The following is a 23,053-nucleotide window of genomic DNA, read 5'->3' as shown; positions in this document are numbered from 1 at the left end:
AATTAGCAGTGTTTTTATTGTGCTGCAGATTATGGCCCAAGTACTGCTGGCTACAGAGCAGTAAATAATCGTGCAGTTTAACAGTAAACTTTCCACTCTGGAGGGAATGGAATTTTTAAAATCAACATGAGGGAGCAGCTGAATCCCACCTATCACAAGTGACGTGCTTATACTTCACAGCCATAGTTGGAATGGATGCTGTGGAATTTGCTTGCTGCCTAGTAATGTATTCCAGTGTGACTCATTGTATCAGTCTGGAAGAGCTGTAGTCTGGGAGCAGTATTAAGCACAACTTTCGTCCAGTTTAGCCCAAGAACTCTTCACTTTGCTGGGGATTTTACGTTTCTGTTGTTGGAGAATATCCTCAAGGGTCACAAGAATGGAATTCCAGACTAGGATTCACCCAGATATTCCAGAAAATGGGGAACTGCCTCCCATGGAAGTGACAAATAATTTTGTACCCCAGGAAGGCGGAGGAGAAGATGAAAAGCCAGTATCAAACTTGCAGAGAAGGCGTAGTGATGTCAGAGTCTATAAAGAAATATGCGACTTCTATGCTAGATTGTAAGTGATCATGTTTTGGAACTTGCTGGTTGCATTGATTAGTATACTGTTTTAAACTTCCCATGACACATTTTGGGGAGCTAAAATCATATGCATGATATTGAATATCAAGTATAAAAATCAGTTTTGGTGATGGCAGCCATTTAAGGGCAATACCCTCATGCTTTATGGTTTACCACATTTACCTCATACATATTCATGAACATGTTCATTGCATCTGAAAATTGCTGTATATGTGGGTTATGTCAATATGGGCAATTTTTTATGTTCATACAGTTGTAAGGTTTTTAATATATTGTCAGATCACTGGCTTTTTATGTTTAAAAGCCGTATTCCTTAAAATGAAAAAGAGTATTGACTACTTAAACATATGCCAACTTTGTTTGATGAGCTCTATAATGAAACTTTTACGGCATAAAGGCAGCTGTAATGGAGTAGCTGAGCTGTTAATTCAGCCTAAGTTAAGTAAAGCTGATAGGGTGTTTTGACCAGTGCCGTTGTTCATCAGAAAATGATGTCGGTGTCCTGATGTTGTTAAATGGAAGGTAAAATGCAGAACTCTCGAGCGTGTGTTCTGGGCCGAGAGTAGAGGCAGTCAGACTACCCGCGGTGCCATTAGCCTAAGTGAAACGGATGTGAGGCCTCATGCATTTCTGTGGAATGGCCTTGAGTCTATTAATGGCCTCTGAGACAGCTGAACCAGAAGAACAAAGTGCAGGCCTACAAGGGAGGTCAGCCTGTAACAAGTATTTTGCATATTTATGAAATGGGAGTGCTTATCTGCATACTGAGATTCTTTGAAAGAGCATATACGCTGTATACGTAGGAACAGTGTTTGCCAATAATTCTCATTCTCTGAGCTGTTTCCCTCAGGCAGCTATAATATTATCAATTATTGACTACTAAATGGGCTATGCCATTGTAGAATAGCCATGTTTACATCCCCAGTGAAAAATTGAATGCATAGAATAAATATAAGAAGGGACAGAACATGCTCTGTGCAGAGACATCAAATATTCCATGAACATAAAAAAAAAATATATATATATATATATATATATATATATATATATATATATATATATATATATATATATATATTTTTTTTTTTTTTGCTACAGTCTGTTTTCAGACATGTTTCCAGTGGCTTCTGTGTTACTGCTTTTGGCCTGCAGTTCTGTCCTCTTGGTGTGCTATAAATATTGGCAAATATAGGAAGGCTAGTAAGGCTGACACTCAAAAAGGGGTAAGGCTGTTGTCACACTGCTGACTAAATGGTGAGGGAATTCTATGACAAATAACTTATCATGACAGTGTCACCAGTAACATTAATCCACCTAGAAGCGCTCCCTTATTTCATGTAGGGCCCATTGTGTGAAATATTTCCCTGTTCATTATTACTGGGTGTGGCATTATCCTGTATCCTCCATTTACCCTAAATGTCATTATTACAATATTAACTCTTATTGTTAACTCTTGTTCGTTTAATTATCATCATTATTGTATTGCTAAGCTTCATTTCTATCGTGCCTGCGCATTACACCGCTCATTTCAAAACATGTCTCTATTATTTACATCAATACCTGTCCCAGCCTAATATTCTTACTGCATGACACACAAATACACAAATGGGTCACTTTGATTAGGAGACAGTCAGCAGATCTAATGAAAGTAATTCTACACAACTATCCAGTATAAAAAAAAAAAAAGTTTTCGATTTTTCAGATAGCCCAGAATGCATCAGGCTTGATGGCCCAGTGTTGCTGTTTATGCTAATTGAATACAATTGTTGTTCAGAGTGCCTCTCGTATTCTTATTTGAAGTGTAGAATATACATACATTTTGTAGTTAAAATTGAAATCTGTATTTTATTAGCTTTTTCTGTCTGTGTAAAGCAATGTAGCATAAGTCTGCTGACATCTGCTATATTTTTTCAGTCAGAAATGGACAAAATATAAGCGACCAGATACTGATTTTAATAGCTTTGATATACAAATAACTTTTAAACCACTGAATATTTTTAATGTCCATCAACAATAGGCAATGCTGTGTTTGTCCTAAACACCCCATATGTATGTATATTTGTTGATTAGGTAATGGGAGTTTCCATTCTGTTTGCCTCAACTGAGGCATTTACTCTAGAGAATATTACTAAATAGCCATATTTTTTAACTACTTTTATTGTTGGCTTTGGAGGAGGCCATGTTCATCCATAGTGTTAATAATACGTTAGTAATGCAGTTGTATGCAGAAATACTTGTCACATAAGTTTTAACTACACATTTACTATTGTCAACTAATGCATTCTGAATGTACGATGTATAAACCCGTTTATTGTACAGTGTTGCAGAATATGTTGCCTTTATAAATGTGTGTGTGTGTGTATATGTGTGTGTGTGTATATCTATCTATCTATCTATCTATATATAAATATATATATCTATATATATCTATATATATCTATATATATCTATATATATCTATATATATCTATATATATCTATATATATATATATCTATATATATCTATATATATCTATATATATCTATATATATATATATATATATATATATATATATATATATATTAAAAATATAATTATACATCTATAGATATGCGTGTGTCTTATTTAGAGGGGTTGAACTTAATGGACTTTTGTCTTTTTTCAACCCAAATCCAAATATAATAACAAATGTGTAATCCGTTGCTATATTTATTGCCTTCTTAGATTGAATAGTTGAAAACCACTTTAGGAGGCTCAAGCTTGTCCTTGTGTTTTTGCAGCAACATGGCAAATGCTCTGGCAAATGCAATTTGTGAGCGCTGTCGATCTGGTTTTGCTCCTTCTGAAAAGATTGTCAACAGCAACGGAGAGCTGTACCATGAGCAGTGTTTTGTATGTGCTCAGTGCTTTCAGCAGTTTCCAGAGGGACTCTTCTATGAGGTAAGAACTGTGTGTTTAGCTGTGTGGACTCTCTTCACCTATGATTCTCACTATATAGTAAGTAGCCTTCATGTCCACTTATATTTTTAATGTCCCCCGTATAAAATATACCTATAAATTGCTTAATTCTTAATGCAAAGCATTTTTGTAACGGTCATATAGTGTTTATATATATCTATATATCTATATCTATCTTTATATTCATATATATCTATATATCTTTATATTCATATATATCTATATATCTTTATATTCATATATATCTATATATATCTTTATATTCATATATATCTATATTCATATATATCTATATTCATATATATATCTCTCTATATATATCTCTATATTCATATATAGAGAGAGTGTAAATTGCTTGATGTATTTGGTGCTGGAAATAAACAAGAATGGAAACTGCACACTCCTTTCTGAGCTGCTGAAGGATGCATTGCAGGATTTCCACTTACTGTTTCTACACGTTGTTACTTTGTTGAATTTTTATTATTGAAAAAATATAAAAGAAACTTTAATATTGTGGCAGAAAGTGTAGCTGCACTGACAAAGCATGATTAAACTGATGTTAAAGGAACAGTAACACCAAAAAATTAAAAGTGCTTTAAAGTAATGGAAATATCATGTAGTGTTGCCCTGCACTGGTAAAACTGATGCGTTTGCTTCAGAAACACTACTATAATTCATATAAACAAGCTGCTGTGAACCAATGGCGGAAATTGAAAAAAGGCCATATGGCATTGGTTATATAGTGGATAAGATAACACCATTATGTTCTACAGAGCTTATCTGCTGTGTAATTTGAGCCTTTTCTTCTTTGAATGGCGGCCCCCATTGCTACACAGCAGCTTATTTATATAAACAGTAGTGTTTCTGGAGCAAACACTGCAGTTTTACCAGTGCAGGGCAACACTGCATTATATTCTTTGATGTTACTGTTCCTTTAATGCATGTTGACAAAGGTGGCCAAATTGAGCTTGATCAGTTGGATGATTTGGTTGAAATGTGAACTCTATATCTAGACTAAATTATCACCTCGTACAAGTGCATTCAGGTCACCAGTTTTAACTTTCTGATGCAATTTAAGTGGCCACATGTCTATAGACAGCCGTTTTGGTTGGAAAACGATCAAGTTACATGAAAGTCATTCAGTAGCTTTTAAAGGGATTCTGTTGCTGGGAAACGTTTTTGTTTTTTTTTTCAGCAAAGTTCTGCACTGAAATCAGTTTTTCAAGACATGGACATGGAGCTAGACATGTCGGTTTCCCAGGTGCCCCCAGTCATGTGACTTGTGCTCTCAGTCACTCTTTATCGCTGCACTTCAAATTGGAGTGATATCACCCCCTCCCTTTCCCCCACAGCAACCCATCAGGAGAACAATGGGAAGATAACAGCTCCCTGGGATGGAGAGCAATAGCCTATTCTATAGTGAAGTGCTGGCTCTTTGTAAAAGCACAGGATCAGGCAAAATGACCTGAGATTGCTGCCTATACACCATGTGGTTCAGGAATAAAATTGTATATGGTAGAGTGAATTATTTGCAGTGTAAACAGTGTAATTTAAACACTGTATCAGAACTTTCAGGCATATCTAGAAGGTCTGCTAAGGTGGTTACTTGCTCTTGAATGCTTATTTGCTGTCCTAGAATAGGCCTAGGATTAGATAGGTTCATTCACCACTGGTTTCTTTTGACTGTTTATTTACTTATTACGGTAACTCTTATTAGACCCTTCAATGAGGACTTCAATTGAAAAAAGTTAGACAATCACATGCCTACATTATACAAAAATTTTATTTTGCATGATAAATTTTCTCTTTAAAGGACAAGGAAAGTTAAACTAAAGAAGTAGGCTAGAAATGTTGTACATTATGTTTTGGGCTTCTGTACCAGCCCCAGGCAACGAAATCCCTTAAGCAGGGAAGATCTGTGTCTCCAAATATGCCCCATCTTCTTTTCTGCTGATTCACTGCACATGCTCTATGATGCTGTCAGTTACTGAGCTTAGGGACCGACTCAAAATATACAGTACACATAGAATAGAAATGTCACAATATAAGGCTAATTAGTATAGATAATTACTACACGGCAGCACAGAAACGAGTTCAACTAGCATCAGAATCAGCCCTGTAGCATCAGCTTATATTACAGGGCAACCTAATTTTCTGCTTGATAATTTGCGACAACCCCTAAGCTTAGCTTCTCAACAGCTACTCAGAGCCCAGTGATCATGTGAGTGTCACAGACACTTTTCAAGATGGTGACCCCCTGTGACAAGTTTGAAGTCCTGGATCATTGCTGCTATTGAGAAGCTGAAACTTTAGGCTGGTGCAGTAAGTCCAGTATATAAAACATGACATTTTGTTGCCCTATTCATTTTTAGGGTATAGTTCTCCTTTAAGAATTTACTTTTCTAAATTGGAAATCATGTCTGTTTGGTATTAGTTTGCTAGTTATGTGGTTTTTGTATTGGCTGCGACAGTTGTGCCTGGAATCCTTACATTTTCAGTAATCTTAGGTCCTGTCCATCATACAACTGCTGTCATTTTGAATATCTGTAAAACATGTTATAGGTATTTTTAGGAAGTACAAGACACTCAAAGTTAATTTGAAGGCCAATAGTAAGTATTTGTTATGTATGCTGGCTTTGAGCAGACTGGGTGATCTGTATAATTCTTGATAATAATATGCTGTATATATTCTGGTTTAGCTAGTGATGAGTTTGTTTCTGCATTTGGTCGAATCCTAGCACATTTGGTGGTCAGGTTAATTCAAACCCTAGTAGCACAAAAACAAATTGTACATAGTCATTATTGCAACTTTTCCTGCAATTTTGCACATGAAAAAATCATGTAAGAAGTTGCAAATCAAAGTTTTCAAGCCATGCATATAGTTTTATTGGTTCATTTTTAATCTATCAGAATTATAATTTTAATAAATTGGGCCCTTTAGTCATGTGACTTTAAATATAACTAAAAGTGAATAATTGATGTTTTTTTTTTTTTATGTTTCTTTTAATATGCAAATTGGAGTTCAGATCTGGTTCATTGTTCTGTCATTTTTTCATTGGGTCAGGCAATTATCATTAGCAGGTCTTTTTGTGAGATATTAACCTGATCAGAGCAGTTACCATAAAAAATCTATGAACTTGGTGTAATGCTTAGAGCACTATTAAGTTCAGAAATTGGAGTAAATGTCAAGGAAATAAACAACCACACACTAGGGCTTATAACACGTACTACTTTACTAATGAAAATGGCTACTGACAAACAATCCTAAACAATACTCACAATGCTATGTCTACTTATAGTGAATAAGAACAGTTAAACACTTAATACTAAGCTTTGTTTAGGAGGCGAAGTTTACAGAAGAGCTGCAGTCCTTGCACGAAAGTAGAATCTCTGGGCCCCTGGGTTCTAACCACCTTCCATGCAAGATCACTTGTCCAGGTCCTTCAAAGTCTTCAGTGAGATTCTCCATAGCAGTCCTGTGCAAGCTCATTTCTTGGGTATACTGAACCAATCAAACATCACAGCCTAAACAGGCCAACTCCACCTGTACCATTAGGGACATGGAGGTGACAGTGTGTTGGCCACTGTTTACCGATAAACAAAAACCCAGATAACAGTCGGTTGTTCATTCTGTTTATTATAAACAGAATCTTATAGAGAGCAGGCCCGAGTTTGTTGATCATTGTCTACAGGAAACAGGTCTAGCCCAGTGTCTATTGTCTTATAAATCAATGCCTGTAGGCTACTGTATGAAAGTGTAGGTATCGATGACAAGAATATTTTATAGTTTCACTTCATTCCAGAAAACATCATATATTTCTTTGCACTACACTTGGATAGACATAAAAATGATATAGTTGTAACGCTCACTTTCACCCTGTGTGCTGTGGACACTAAATCCTGTTGATCTGTATATAACTAGGGCAGCTTTTCTGCTACTACAAGTCAGGAAGACCTGCATAAACTAAATGGGAAGTGAGCTCTGTTGCTAATAATATAGGGTAGCCGTGTCAGAATTCAAATGTCTCTGCTTGTGCTACAGTGAGTGGGCAGATAAGGTTTCTGTTATAAACCAAAAATACACATAGATTTAACCACTAATACATTGACTTCATAAAGAAACACTTCTTATCCTAATTACTGAACTGTTTTTTAGCAACAAAAAACTTTTATCATTTAAAGATTTCTATTTTAGATAATAGATTCTTTTATCTTTACCCAAGCCTTGTCAAACACCAAAAGGATTTTTTTTTGGTCTAATTGTATTGGAGTATTAACCTGTCAGATAACACAAGTTTCCAGAAATATTTGCTTCACTCCCTCATTGCCCAGCTTCTTCATGGATCTCTGTGCTTACTCCTCCCTAACTGACCTCAATACCTTCCCACAGCCCTTTTCCTGATCTTTTCCCTTGTGCAACACCTTGGGAGTGGGTAAAAGGCTATGTAATGGACTTAATGGTCACAGCAGTCCCTTTCTTCATAATCAATTTAAAATACATTTTATTTTTTATAATTGCAGTTTGAAGGTAGAAAATATTGTGAGCATGATTTCCAAATGCTGTTTGCTCCCTGCTGCCATCAGTGTGGTAAGTAGCAGTTTTGTATTGGTTTGTTTTCCAGATATGTGGCTTTTATTATATATCAAGAGTAATGTCATTCAAATCAACAATAAAAGCTTTTCTTTGCCTTTTAAATATGGCAGACTGTACATAACGGGCCTCTTTATACACATGCACTCCCTAGTGAATAGTGCCACCTCTTGCAGAAATAAATGCAGACCTCCAGAAGCAGATTTATCAAGGGAAAATTGAAAATTCGGATTTTCAAGTTTTCTTATGGTCAAAACTGTCAAATTCGACTAGGGAGTTATTCAAATTCGATCTGAGGTTTTTTTTGTTTTTTTAAAAAAAAATTTGAATTCTAATTTTTTCGAAGTAAAAACTCAAATCGAGTTTTTAAAATTTGAATCAAATTTGATTTGAGTTTTCAGTTAGATTACATTCATCCCAGTTGAAAAAATTCTATTTTTTCAATAAATTTCGATTGGTAGAATTTTGAATTTATTGGAGTTTAGGGGACTTTTTAAAAACTCGCATGAATTCGAAAATTTAGCCGTTGATAAATGTGCCTCCCGGTCTCAGATAGGCCCACGATATCGGCTTTCACTGTCAATATCTGTAAAGAATTGTAACCATAATGCAGTGGTACTTGTGGCACTCCACAAGTAAATCAGTTTCAAGTCATTATTTTATTTTTGGAAGACTTGACTGCACTCATTTCTTACAGGAACTGAAGATCAACCAATATTTTATACAGCATATCGTCTTACTGAGTAAACTAAAGGATCTGTCATGTCTAAACATCATTGCTTGGTCACACTAAGCAAACATCCTACCTTATGATTTAGCTAATAAAGTACAGTGGCATCATTGGTCCGTGTCAGAACAGCAAATATTCAATTCACCATCAACAAGAGTACACATGAATATGTAGATGAATAAGGCATAATTGTGCCAGTATGTCCTACTGAGTTTCTGACTTACTGCTTATATTTATTAGGATATATTTCACTTGTAAATAGGATGTAAAAAAAAACATAGGTAAACTGCACATTTTGAAAGTACTGTATTGACCGTTTTCCAAATCGCCATCAGGCAGCCATAAATAAATGGGTCGGTTTTAATGTTTTCTGGGAAATGCCTTAATTAGACCAATCAGAATGACGACTACCGTTTAGATATAGAAAAGTCAATATGTAGAGGGTATGTAAAGGGTACTTTGCACAGAGTATATCATGGAAAATAAATAACACAAACGATTATTTTGGACAGATTAAGCCTTCTATTAAGTAATTACTTTTTTAGACTTTATTTTTCTTCCATTAGATTTATTTTTATTTGTACCTTTAATTCACTCCACCTTGATATGCCTGAAGGGGGAGGTAAATAAGCCATCCTTACTGTTGTGTCAGTGACTGAACCACAGAGAGCAGAGTAGACCAGATCATTCCCTACACATATTTTATTTAAAAAAAAAAAAAAAGGAATTAAATAATGTAGTATAAAGCACTATATACATGCTTTCCATTACAATGGGGTTATAAATAGACCTTTTTTGCTTTCTACTGCTCAATACACAAGCTCTAGATTTTGTATGGTAACATTGCTAATGCGTTTCATATACCCTCCCCTAGGTGAATTTATCATTGGCCGTGTCATTAAGGCTATGAACAACAGCTGGCATCCAGAGTGTTTCCGCTGTGATATCTGTCAGCAAGTCCTGGCAGACATTGGATTTGTTAAGAACGCTGGAAGGTAGGTTTGAAAACTGGATCTGCCTGCCACCCCTTTCAACTATATGATAGTCTTACTTGTGCAGCCTTATTATCCTCTGTTTTCTTGCGAGTTGGTCCATTGCCTGCATTTGTTTACATGATATCTCCTATTATTTAAAATATATATTTGTTATTTTAATAATGTATGTTATTTTAAGTTTCTTTTTGGTAAAACTTTTTAAAAACGTATGTTATTCAACTGATAAACTCTTTTTACTTGTGTTTTTTTAACATGTTATTTTGATTTTTCTCTGTAGAAATGGATTTATCTTTTTATATTTCAATGATTTTTCTTTGTTTTGTATAAAAAGGATGACCATACAGTTTACAGAGGCAAAAAGGTTACATCGTCATCAATAATATTATTTAGCTTCCACATTATCAACATAGTTTACAGTGAAAATACATTAAAGCAACTGTTGTGAGTTACATGGATTTGATATTGCCATGGGAAAAAAGTTTTTTCATAATGAATATTTTAATCATTTCATAATGAATAATTAATCAGTTAATAGTGTTGCTCAAGTAGAATTCTGCACTGAAATCCTTTTCTCAAAAGAGCAAACAGGCTTTTTTATATTTCATTTTGAAATCTGACATGGGGCTATACATATTGTCAGTTTCCCAGCTGCCCCTAGTCATGAGACTTTTGCTCTAATAAACTTCAGTCACTCTTTACTGCTGTACTGCAAGTTGGAGTGATATCACCCCCCCCCTCCAGCAGAACAATGGGAAGGTAACCAGATAGCTCCCTAACACAAGATAACAGCTGCCTGGTAGATATAAGAACAGCACTCAATAGTAAAAATCCAGGTCCCACTGGGACAAATTCAGTTATATTGAGTAGGAGAAACAACAGCCTGTCAGAAAGCAGTTCCATCCTAAAGTACTGGCTCTTTCTGAAAGCACATGACCAGGCAAAATGTCCTGAGATAGCTGCCTACACACCAATATTTCATCTAAAAAAAAATACACTTGCTGGTTCATGAATAAAATTTTATATGGTAGGGTGAATTATTTGCAGTGTAAACTGTGTAATTTAGAAATACACTGATGTGTCTGATCGCCAACCTTATGTATGCTGTTTCCTCATTTATCTAAACCTTAGCATAACTAACAGGCAGAACCTAATACAGTAGACAGTAGACTAGGGGGATAATTATAAGTTGGGTATGTTAAATGCTTAGAAGAGCTATTGGGCTGTTGCTGCCATATCTATATTCTAACCAGGGGGACCTTATCTGTAGGATTTTTTGGTGGGAGTCTAATAGAACACTGGACATCTTCTTTTGGCCCATAATCTACTTTGTGTTTGGTGGCTTCAATGGAAATTTGTTTTGTTTTCCATGCCCTTGCCAGAATCTGCTTTGTGGCTGTCATTATCCCTATAAATAGTTGAAATTGTGTTATGGTTAATGACTCTGGTTTTTTACATATGATAAGCCTAAAACTGAATAAATCATATAATCTGATCCAATATGGATTTAACTTTTTATTGTTGAATTCATCCATTAGGTAACTAGTGGTCTACAACATCCATTGTGTTGTGAATAATGGGAGATGAATGCCCTTATATGGCATATGTTATTACCTAAGCAAGGTCTCTGGCCCATATACATGTTTGTTCAGAATATAGTTGTATTTTCTGTTTTATATAGACTTTCAAACTGATTTCTTAGTTTTATTCCCTAGGCACCTTTGCCGTCCCTGTCACAACCGAGAGAAAGCAAGAGGACTTGGCAAATATATCTGCCAGAAGTGCCATGCTATTATTGAAGAGCATCCCCTTATATTCAAGAATGACCCATATCACCCAGATCATTTTAACTGTGCCAACTGTGGGTAAGTCCTAAATATCATGCAATAGCCTGCCATGCTATAATATACTGAAAGGTCATTGACTGCAACAGTGTGTCATGTTCTACAGTTAGGGGATATACTTTACATGTTTGAAGAGGTTTTTGCTTACAGGACAAACAATATTTCCTATTACTCGTGTAGCTTGCTCTACCGCATCCATTTCAAGAATATAGTCTATCTTGGACTGATACTACTTCTGGAAAACACTATATATGTTTTTTGAACCCTACTATATACTTTTAAAACAGGGTGTTGTTTAAACTGTGCCTTTAGAGCTTATTTGTCTTTTTTGTGATCATCTTCGGATAAGGCAAAGGTTTTGTTTAGGAACAACTGATATGAAACCACTTTCTTGACAGATTTAGCTAATATTATTGTGAAATTTTATTGCTGGAATGTGCTTAGAAGAAGGCACTTTGCATTCACAAGCAAGCATGTGGGTTTGTGATGCTACCATCTGGGTTTACTATGTCATTTAGTCCATGGTTCATGCTGGGCTTCTTATGAAATAGGAAGAGGAATAGGGAAGAAGATAAGGAAGAGTATGGTAAAACAAAACAAAAGGAACAAGTCAAAATAGTATATGCAAGTAGAATAACCATTTGTTACAAGTATGGGTGTTTTCCCATAGGCTTGGCATACTGTGTTTTATATGTGAATTGTAAGGGAAAGAGAATGCAATAGGTTTTAAGCAAAGCAAAAGTAAACCTATAGATATGTATATGTGAATTGCCTTACCTTGACTACCTTTAGCCTTAGGTAGTTCAGCCACTGAAATTGGTCTTTTAATTGTGTAAGGAGAATTGGTTTATCGTTTTGCCACACATCTCCCAAAGTGCAAATACCATACTTTGCCCAGTTACACACCGAGGCTCATTTATAAATACTGGGCAAATTTGCACCTGAGCAGTAACCCATGGCAATCAAACAAATGTTTTCTTTCCTGGTTCCTCCTGAAGCTGGCTGAAAAAAGCAAGTCACTGATTGGTTGCTTTGGGTTACTGCCCATGGGTGTCAAGCTTAACAACAAGGGGTAGATTTATTAAAGTATCTTTAAATGTATAATATTGTCTGTTATCCGTCATTTTTAATTTTAGGCTTATGGCTTGCTGGACAGATTTTGGGCATTTCGTCAACCACCACATGCTTATTCTTTTACGTTTTTTTTTTTTTTCATATTTAACTCAGTTTGAGGAACAAGGCAATTTCAAGCAATTTGTCGCTACTGAAAACACTGCATGCAAAATGCCCAACCTCTTTGTCCTGTCCCAAAAGCCTTACACAGTTATGTTTTGCTTATTCCTTTGAACAATCCTCATTTATATTCTTAAACAATGTTTTTGATGTGTTTGTGTTGTAGAAAAGAGCTGACCGCCGATGCTCGTGAGTTAAAAGGTGAGCTGTATTGCTTACCTTGTCACGACAAGATGGGTGTGCCTATATGTGGGGCTTGCAGAAGACCAATTGAAGGACGTGTCGTCAATGCTATGGGAAAGCAGTGGCATGTCGAGGTAGGGTTGTAGCAGCCGTTGCTTATTGCATCCTGTCAGGAAATGCTTACTTATTCATGATGAAAAACGAAAAAGTCCAGACAAATTCCAGTTGAAATAAAGTGAAATTTTACCAAGATCAAAATAAACATGCAATGTTTTGTAGCTCCCGTCCCTTTGTCAAGCATCATCCATCACAATAACATCACATCTTAACATATCACGCAGCCTAGACACACCGATTGCATTACTAGAACCAATAGCATTCATAGTATTTAACTCTTCTGGTTACATAGTTTAATTACCATCACCAATTAGTTTCTATATGTAATGTATAGTATTTACCAAAAGAGGTGTGTCATATCAAAAGTATATTCCCAGTCTACTCCTAATCACAAAATTATTCAAATGATCATTACTTACACAAATCATATTTCCTGTTAGGCCCTTTGGGATATAGTGTTAAGTATTTATCCAAAACTTCTCCTTCTTTTGGAGTTGTAGGAGTCTGTTGCCCCCACCCCCGTCGTGGGGGGCAACAGACTCCAAAATAAGAAGTCTGAGGGATGCAGCAGTATGCCTCGCCAATTTAAAATAAGCAGGAACCGGTAATTTCACCACTTCCTTCCTTATCGTAGCTTTATGTTGACTAACTCTATTTCTTATCGGTTGGATTGTTTCTGCTTTGTAGGCAAGGCATTTGAGCATGTATACCACATACTCAGTCACATGAAAAATGTCCTTGTATATAAAAAAAATTTCCAGAATGAGGATATGTGAAAAAATTAGTGCGTATCACACTCGAGCACTGGTCACACCTCCCACATGGGTACATACCATCTTTTAAAGGAGAAGGAAACCCCCTAGGCGCAAAAATTCCTCCCCCCTGGCCTACCTGTCCCGCCGGGCAAATGCCTAACTTTTTACCCCTCTGCGCAGGTTCTGTCCACGGAGTTCACAGGCGCCATCTTCTCCCAAGCGGTCCTCTTCCTGGATTAATCGGCAACTTCTGGTGCATGCGCAGTAGGAGCATTTACCAGCACGGATCTACTGCACATGCGCCATAAGTCACAAAGTTTTCCGATTTCGTGACTTTCGTCGCCAAAAAGCTCCGGTCAAAGCAGGAAGAAGACCGCTCGGGAGAAGATGGCTCCTGTGAACTCCGTGGACAGGACCTGCGCAGAGGGTTGAGTAACAAGTTAAGGGCATTTGCACGGGGGGAGGAGGGAGCAACACAGGGGAGGGGGGAGAGATTTTTGCACCTAGGGGGTTTCCTTTTCCTTTAATGGAGTTAACACTCTCTCTGGGCTGGATTGTAAGGATCCTAGGTCAGCCATTACCAACCTATTTCTCAAATTTTGAGGGCATTTATAAAACACGAGGTTCCTCAAACTCCGGAATACTCGGATAAGCCCTTTGCAAAAGTGGCCAATGCTTATAAATAATGTGATGAATCTTCCGTGCACAGGAATGGTACATATGTACAAATGGTATACGGGCTTTACGTTCAGTTCTATGTTTTTCCTTGAATCATTGATGAAAGATTCAAGTTTCTCACTCGTACAACCTCTTTTTAAAGCATCTTCCCAGGGTACCCTCTTAAGGTGGCCATAGACGCACAGATAATATCGTACGAAATGTATGTTCGTCCGATATTCGGTGCATGTATGGTGGAAAAAGAGCCGACCGATATCGGCAGAAGACTTGGATATTGGTCGGCTTGTCGATTGGGCTGGACGGAAAATTTTGATCGGGTGCCTTTGAAGGGACCCAAATATCGGGCGTTATTAGTGCTGAATTGTCAGATACAGGTAGAATTCTATTGTTTCTTCCCGTATATCTACCTTTATATCTGACGATTCAGCTCTACACATGTGTATTGAAACAAACTATCTTTCTTGGAAAAGAACGATCGTAATTGTTACATCTATGGCCACCTTTAGTTCAAATTTAGATGCCTTTTCTTCCAAACGGGTATTCAATTTGTCTTCCTCCATTACTATACGTTTCACCCTTAGTAACTGGGATCTAGGGAGAGAAGAGATATTGGCCCTAGGGTGTGCACTCTCATATCTCAGTAGATTATTGCCATCTGTGGATTTAACAAATAAATCCGTGTACAATTGATGTCCCTTACGATACACCTTTGTGTCCAAAAATATCACTGACTCGAACGTCTTCCCCCCCCCCCCCCGATGACCAATATACTTTAAAACACTTTAATTTTTTGATGTTACTGTTCCTTGAATGCATTTTTAAATAACTTGTTCTAACCCTGGCATTTCTGTTCCATTTATATTCCTATGGGATTTTTAAAAGTATTTATCAAATGGTGAACTGGTAACTTTCATGCGTTGATAAATACGTTTCTAAAAATTTCCCGCAAGAGTGCCTATAATTTTCTAATGCATGCGATTTTGTTCTTTCAGCATTTTGTATGCGCAAAGTGTGAAAAACCCTTTCTTGGCCATCGCCATTATGAGAGGAAGGGGCTGGCTTACTGCGAGACACATTACAACCAGGTGAGTGGCTACATATAACTAACCAATGTTTTAGAAACCGGACATCATAGTTAATAGTTAACTGATGTGATTGTGTTAAGTCATCTGAATGGGCTTCATTTTTATTTTATTGCAGCTTTTTGGAGATGTCTGCTTTCATTGCAATCGTGTTATTGAAGGTGACGGTAAGTAGCTTTTTCAATGGAACTTTTTATTTGCTGAGCAGACAAGATATTTAGCTGCTTTGTAGTGTTATGAACTTATGCAGGAATGTACTGCCTTTAATCTTTACACTGCTGTCTCTTCCGTTGAGAGAGAAAATAAATAACTTTTATAGAAGCCAAGGATTGCTGAACTCCCCCCCCCCCCCCCCCCGCAGCACACAAACACTTTTCTTTTTCATTTACTGATATGCCTTAAAGGGGCAGTATACGTCTTGTTAAACATGAGCTCAATATATAGGAATTTTGTTGAATATACATTTTGTCTAGTGTTTTAATCAGGAAACAAAATCTATTGTTTTCATTAGCAAGTCTTTTTAGCTAAACAGGAAAGCTGAAGCTCAGGCCCAGACTGGCAATCTGTGAATTCTGGCAAATCCAGACAGGTTAGATACCATAGATCACTATTTAGTGGGCTGGTGGGAGGTAGTGGTAATCTAATTATTTACCACTCACGGACCAAACATGGAGTGACCATAGATTTAACATGGTTAAAGCAATAGGCAAAAATTGTATGTTCAGCACAAGCCCTCTTTATTGAACCCTTCTCATGGGTATACTGTCCCTTTAAGATTGACCACTCGTGGGTAAAGGGTATTCTTTATCCTTTGCTGCAGGGTAAAGAACATGTTTATTGCTGTCTATATTGTAAACCCTTTGTTTACACTACAATCCTGTGCATTGCTGAGGGTTGTTATTGCTAGCGTAGAGTTGTCTCAAAGATACACTATAAGGCTCGAGGGCACACGGAGCGTTGATTCCACTGCTCTTAGCCTGGGGGTTTTTTTTCCCATGCTCCTTTTATCTGCACTGAAAAATGGGGGCTGAGAACAGCAGAGCCAATGCTCCATGTGCCCTCAGCCTATAAACTGAACCCCTTTGACTGACAGACACACAAAAGCAAATACACACTGCATTCCTGTATCTAAAAGTGCCATTCACACAAAAGTATGTGGAGTATTGAGTGTAGTGGAGTATAGTGTGAACAACCAATGGCTGTCCTTTGTAAGCACAGCCATTGAATCTGAAAAGTGGCTGGATCACTAAAGTCCAATTACAAAGATATAGTGTGATTCTCTAAATAAAAAATGTATACATATATTTTTATTCTTCTAGTTGTATCTGCCCTGAACAAGGCCTGGTGTGTGAACTGTTTTGCATGTTCCACCTGCAACACAAAGTTAACACTCAAGTAAGTGGTTGTTTTTATGTAAAACATACAGTATGCTAGCCTAGCTTTTTTCCATAAGGAAGCATTTCTTATTTCTCAATGGCATCAGACTTTTAACATCAAAGATTAATCTCAGCCCTGCAACCTTTTTGGATGGCGCTGTATTACAACTTCCAAATAAAAATATTGGCTGCTGTTTGGATGCTTGGGTTTTAATTCTGCAACAGATGAAGAGCTGCAGGTTTACAATGACTGAGAAGTATAACTGTGCCCAAAAAAATGCAAATGTTTCACAAGCTGTAGATTAATTATGTTCCATCCAACTATAGCCGGAAAATTCAGTGCATTGCTTTCTCATATTAATGATAGTTTGATAGTACCAAGTATGTTGTTAGCCTCTGAGCAGAATATAATTCTACAGATACCCTGTTCAAAAGTGGTATTTATGTGTGATTTTAGGCCATGGTGAATTATGTAAAAATACAATATGCAAAGAAGGAATTCTTAAACATCCATTGTATCCTGCACACATTTCTTGCCTTAGTGTACTCATTCTCTGTAGACACCTGTAGAACGCCATCAACTTCTGATTAATCATATAATGTGTTGTTCAGTTATACAGAATGCTTGTGTGCTGTAGGATTCAACAGTGGTGCACAAGGCACACATTGAAAAGGCATGTATTCTAATTGGAATAAAGGGATAGGTTATGTGGCAATGAAAACATTGGAGTGGACAATCCAAAACACCACTTATCACTGACTTATGGAATTAGCCCTTATTCTTACCCTAGCAGCTGCATGTCTGACCTAGAGTTATAGGAATAAAAACCATACAGGGATTAAACTCCTAGCCAAATTCCTGTACATAAGAATAAAGAAGAGGCAGGGTCTTTTGTTACATTTACTTTTTTGCTAGTGTAGAGCAGGGTTACAGGTGAGGTAGCACTTTATTCTTTCTTTCTTATTCCTTGTTCTTATGCTTGCTTTCTCTCTGAGCTTTTTACTTCTTTCCTTCCTTACCCCAAAGACATAAGTTTGTTGAGATAGACCTAAAGCCCACCTGCAAGCACTGTTACGAGAAGTTGCCGGATGAGTTTAAACGCCGCCTTTCAAAGCAGTCGAAAGAGGCAAAGGACAAAGAGAAAAAGAAAATGGGAACATGTCTTTGAATTATTTACATTCTACTGTGATTTACCCCCTTGGGTCAGTGACCTGCTTGAGTGTCAGATTTCACCGTTTACTAATCACAGAAAAATTGTAACTACAGGACTACGGGCATATCTACCTGTACAGTGTGATGTTTGTATGCCACTTAATTCTTTCGTACAGCGCATGGGTATTCAGCACACAATGCAATTACTAATACCTGCTTATTAGTATGGAACTGCTGAAAAACACAGATTCAGATATATTTTATAAACCAACCACGTTATTCTAGTGCAGTAAGAGCTCTACATGATAAACTACTTACAAAGTGCTCCATCTAGGGGGTTATTTATCAAAGGTTGAGTTTGTGATATTTTTCTACTTCGAATAAACTCACAACTCGAAACAATGTAAAAAACTAAATTGAATGCAATTGGGGGGGGGACTTGAATACTTGAATTGATCGAGTTATTGGCGAAAAACAAAACTTGAATACCTTGAATAGTTTCTTTTCGAGCAAAAACCACCGTAAAAACCTGAAAATCAAGAAGGCAAAAAACATCTTTAAATGGTTCAAGGGACCTCTGTCATTTACTTCTACACAATCTCAACAGGTTTTAGCTGGAGTATTTTCAAATTTGGGATTTTAGCAGCTTAGAAAATTCGAAAAATCAAGTTTTTTTTCTATTTATTCTGAAAAAATTTAGTTTTTAGTGAAACTACCCTTGAAAAACTCTAAGTTTTCAGGAAAACACAACTCGACCTTTAATAAATATCCCCAATGTTGTATAAAGATACACTCCTGTGCATCAACTGCTTTTACAGTTTATGCTGTTTGGCATGTAAAGGGAAGAGCAAAAAGCACCCATAAATATTTAGTTCAGAAAGTTACAAGCCTATATGTTTCCCGCCAAATAACTAACTTTAAGAAACAGTTTTTTTGTTTTTTTTAAAATGGGAAACAAGGTGTTTTTTGTGGGTAGACATCAGTGAGAGATAGTGAAGGTGGGGTGCAACGGTATTGTGTCTGCCATCTGATTGGTTACTACACGTAGTGGACCCGTTGTGACATTTATTACATAAAGTGCAGTCCGTATGAAGCAGATACCAAAACGAATGTATTATAATAAACAGCATTTCCTTTAGTATGGTACCAGGATTTACATTTTTCTTTTTGATGCAAGTTATTTAATTTATATCAAATGGTCAAAGCTTACTTGTTGCATGTCCAAGATTAACAGTTACCTAAACTTTTCATGTTTAATTATGATGTATGTGTGTTCTATTTAACCACCCACTTTGCGGTCAACCGCTTATTGGCAAAAAAGATGATTATGCATACAACTGTGTTCAGACAAATAGAGATAAAAGTGCCATTGCATGGTTTTGAAACTGCAATGAAGGTTTGCACAGAGTGGATCTGCTTCTCATAGACTGCAAAAATACACCGGCTGGGAGCTGTGGAGCCTTCAGCTTATGTGCTCCCACCCCCCGCCGCACAGCTGAAGGAGACAAATGTTTTGGTATTTTGTAATGGCCTTTACTCCTCTTCTAACAGTGGCTAATTTGATGTTGGGGTGGTAACTAAACAAGCTCTGATTTACTGATGCATGTTAAAACAACATTTAGTGGATATTTAAATTAACTTTTTTTTTTCTTTAAACCTAGGAACAAATTTGTTGAATTTGACATGAAGCCTGTCTGTAAGAAATGCTATGAGAAGTTTCCTCTGGAGTTAAAGAAAAGGCTTAAGAAGCTATCTGAACCACTAGCTAAAAAATAAGTGGGTCTTACTGACACCTACAGGGTGAAGACTTGGATAAGCATGCTTGCTCGGAGAGAATCTCTCCCATATCCTTGACCGTGTCTTGTTCACTGAGGCTGTTATCTGCACTAACCTTCACAGCAAAATATGTATCTGCATGAATATTGCATTCAATTACCACACACACATGCTATTTATCCTATCACCTCATCCTTAAAGAGAAAAGTGCTCTGTTGCTCTTGTCGTACTTGCCTCACCATGTTCTGTTAGCAATCATTCTTGGCCAATAACCGAGTGGGGCAGGGACAATAAACTTTCCAACCACCATTGCTCTTTTTGAAATTGTAACTGGGGAGACACCTTGTTTGAACCTAAAATATTTATTCAGTTTGTGATACTGAATCTACACATCACTGCTTTAAAGTATCCTTAATAGATATGATTTTGAAACAAGTATTTTTCATGGAAATCAGTGTTACTGTAGATGAAGTGGACTTGTGCTCCAACCTGCTGCAGAAGTTCATCTACAAAATGTCAAGTCATTTCAATTGTGAGATGCTACAGTTGTTTTTCTCATGTTACATGTGAGGTTTCCATCACAAGAAGAAACTTTAGCGTTTTATTTGTGCCAAACACTTTGCTTTGGCTCAGACTGAAGTAAACCTTTATGTTTAACTTTTTGATCTCCAGAATGTACAAATCCCAGCATCCCTCAGCAGGTGAGGCTCTCTTTCCTATGGTCTTGACTGCCTCGTGCATTTAAAACCTCAGTCCTCCCCCTTCCTCATTTAATTTTTAAGATCTATATAAAGAAGATGAAATATTTAAAGAACCATACAGAAAAAGCATATATGTACATGTATGTTCTTGAATTTCAAGCTGACTTCAATAAAGGATTATATGCACAAGGCCAGAAGATTTTCCCACGAAAATAAATTGTGATGCATGCATAACACCGTAGCATCTAGTCCTCCTGCATGCATAGTCGGATTTGTTTCTGCAACTTTCCCAGGTCTAGTCACAGATATAAAATGCTTGAAAATGGCTTGATGTCCAATATACAGAGATGCAGATGTCTTAAAGGAGAACTCAACCCGAGTTATAAAAAGCCCCTACCTAATAAGCAAGATAGTACCCCCCCCCCCTGCTTCCCCTCGCATAGTTCAATAGGTTCGAAAATGCCCATACAATATTTCCCACCTAATAGTGCAGAGTAAGTGCAGTAGAGCTTGTGGGTAACATCTTCCCGATCCTCATTTTTTTTTTGGGTCCTTTTCGGATCCTCTTCCGCAATTTCCAGCACTTTTGGAGCATGCACAGTCGGTACGCTTCGGAAGACTGCTCCAAATGTGCATGCACCAGGACAGCGCTCTATTACAGATGAAGATCACGATCAGAAAGATGGCGCCCACAAGCTTTACTGTGCTTACTCTGCACTGTTAGGTGGGAAAAATTTTACAGACATTTTCTGAACTATGAGAGGGGGGGGGGGGACTACCTTGCTTACAAGGTCCTTTAAGAGACCGCTCTGGGTGTTTTATTGCTGTGACTTAAGTTGAGAAAAGCTGCAGAGACCTCAGTCCGTATTTTAGGAAAATATTGTATCAGTTTTTGAAACCACAAATGTTCCTGTTTTTTGGCTCAGGTCATTAATATGCATTAGTAGAAGCCTTTGCTGAATATGGCGACTCACATTGAAGAGATCTTTCATTACACACACATCCCCTAACCATCCAGAGTAGATAATCCAACACACTGCAATACAAAAAATCTGTATTTGAACTTCAAAAGAAAACTGTTGATGTATGAAAATACCAATTCGTTCCCCCCCCCCTCTCTTTTTGGTGTTAAGGGTTTTTAAAATTAGGTATGTACTATTGGATGCATCTGGCACACTAGGTGCCTGGAGAGTCATGGGCAGCCTATATATATGCTTCACTCGTGCACTTATCAAAGAAGCATAGTGCTCCGTTGCATTAACAACTTACTTGCACAACCAATGCAGAACTAGTGCCTTTACCCACATAATGTGGAGCACACAGATACATCTCCTGTAGTGTAATATCTTTAAAGGGAACAATGGAATACCAACTGCAGAATATTGCTGATCTAACTACTTGAATTACACTCCTCTGCAGCATTTCTCTTAATGTGCATGTCTTATTTACCCTGACTGCTTCATTTTGGTGTGCCTTACCTGTATTAGTTCAATCAAACAGACCTTGTAGTGTATATCAAATATTTAATATTATATCTACGTAAGCTTTTTTTCTAATCTATGCAGTAAAGCCATGCTGTTTACCCAGAACGCAGGTTTTTATCTTGAATATATGAAGTATTTTTATTGCAAGTTATAATCATAGTTATGGTTACATATTCATGAATTTATATCTAACAGATCCTATTCTACCCTGTGTAGAATACATTTATGTTGCCCATTTAGCAGTAATATATGAATAAGCCTGAAGGTTTTACGATATCTTTCTGAGAAAAATGATTTGCTCAAAAATGTTTTATGGGAATTCAAAAGACTGTAAGCGTATCATTTAAATAAAGAGTCTCCTCAGGTTATATTATGGAAACAATATTGGCTCATTTTTCTGTAACATGGACAATAAAGCCTATACATAAAGAAGGATTCCTTGCTTTTTCTGTCCGACTGGCTTTACTTCAGTGTATAATCCATTAAGGGTTCGTTTGAAGGTACCAAAATTCTGCCAGCCTGATACTGAAGAGCACTGGGCCATATTTGTAAGCTTAGAAATGTTGAGCACAGTTAGTAGTCCATTAATGTAAGGTTTATGGCCTATATCACTGTTTGGTGACACTTTTTCTTGAGGAAGAAATAAAGTTGGATATTACCTGAAATATATAAAGTACCAGGCCTTGTACAAGCATGAGTAGCACAGTGCTATATCGTTCAAAATTGTACACCAGAAAACTCTTTTGTTTTTTTTTTTGTTTATTGAAAGAAAATTACTTCTTCACGACTTTACTATACATTTCCTATATATTAAAATTATTTATAAAGTTA

The 23,053-nt window shown here is 36.9% G+C and overlaps 1 protein-coding gene across 6 annotated transcripts in view; it reads left to right on the top strand.

Moving 5' to 3' along the window:
- lims1.L (LIM-type zinc finger domains 1 L homeolog) overlaps positions 1 to 22,651 on the top strand; it is a 77,279-nt gene extending 54,628 nt beyond the window's left edge. For 2 of the 6 annotated variants that reach the window (XM_041580954.1, XM_041580957.1), the window contains exons 2-11: positions 3,350 to 3,509; positions 8,049 to 8,115; positions 9,723 to 9,843; positions 11,556 to 11,705; positions 13,084 to 13,234; positions 15,643 to 15,735; positions 15,851 to 15,899; positions 17,052 to 17,127; positions 18,136 to 18,311; positions 19,923 to 22,651. In XM_041580954.1, the coding sequence (XP_041436888.1) occupies positions 3,350 to 3,509; positions 8,049 to 8,115; positions 9,723 to 9,843; positions 11,556 to 11,705; positions 13,084 to 13,234; positions 15,643 to 15,735; positions 15,851 to 15,899; positions 17,052 to 17,127; positions 18,136 to 18,277 (1,009 nt within the window). In that variant the 3' untranslated portion in view covers positions 18,278 to 18,311; positions 19,923 to 22,651. 6 annotated transcript variants of the gene reach the window in all.
- Positions 22,652 to 23,053: the final 402 nt, after the last annotated feature.

This window comes from Xenopus laevis, chromosome 2L, assembly GCF_017654675.1.
Source record: "Xenopus laevis strain J_2021 chromosome 2L, Xenopus_laevis_v10.1, whole genome shotgun sequence".
In the NCBI taxonomy this organism is placed as follows: Eukaryota; Metazoa; Chordata; class Amphibia; order Anura; family Pipidae; genus Xenopus; species Xenopus laevis.
Note: the sequence above shows the minus strand (reverse complement) of the source record. Positions and strands in the feature narration are given on the sequence as shown.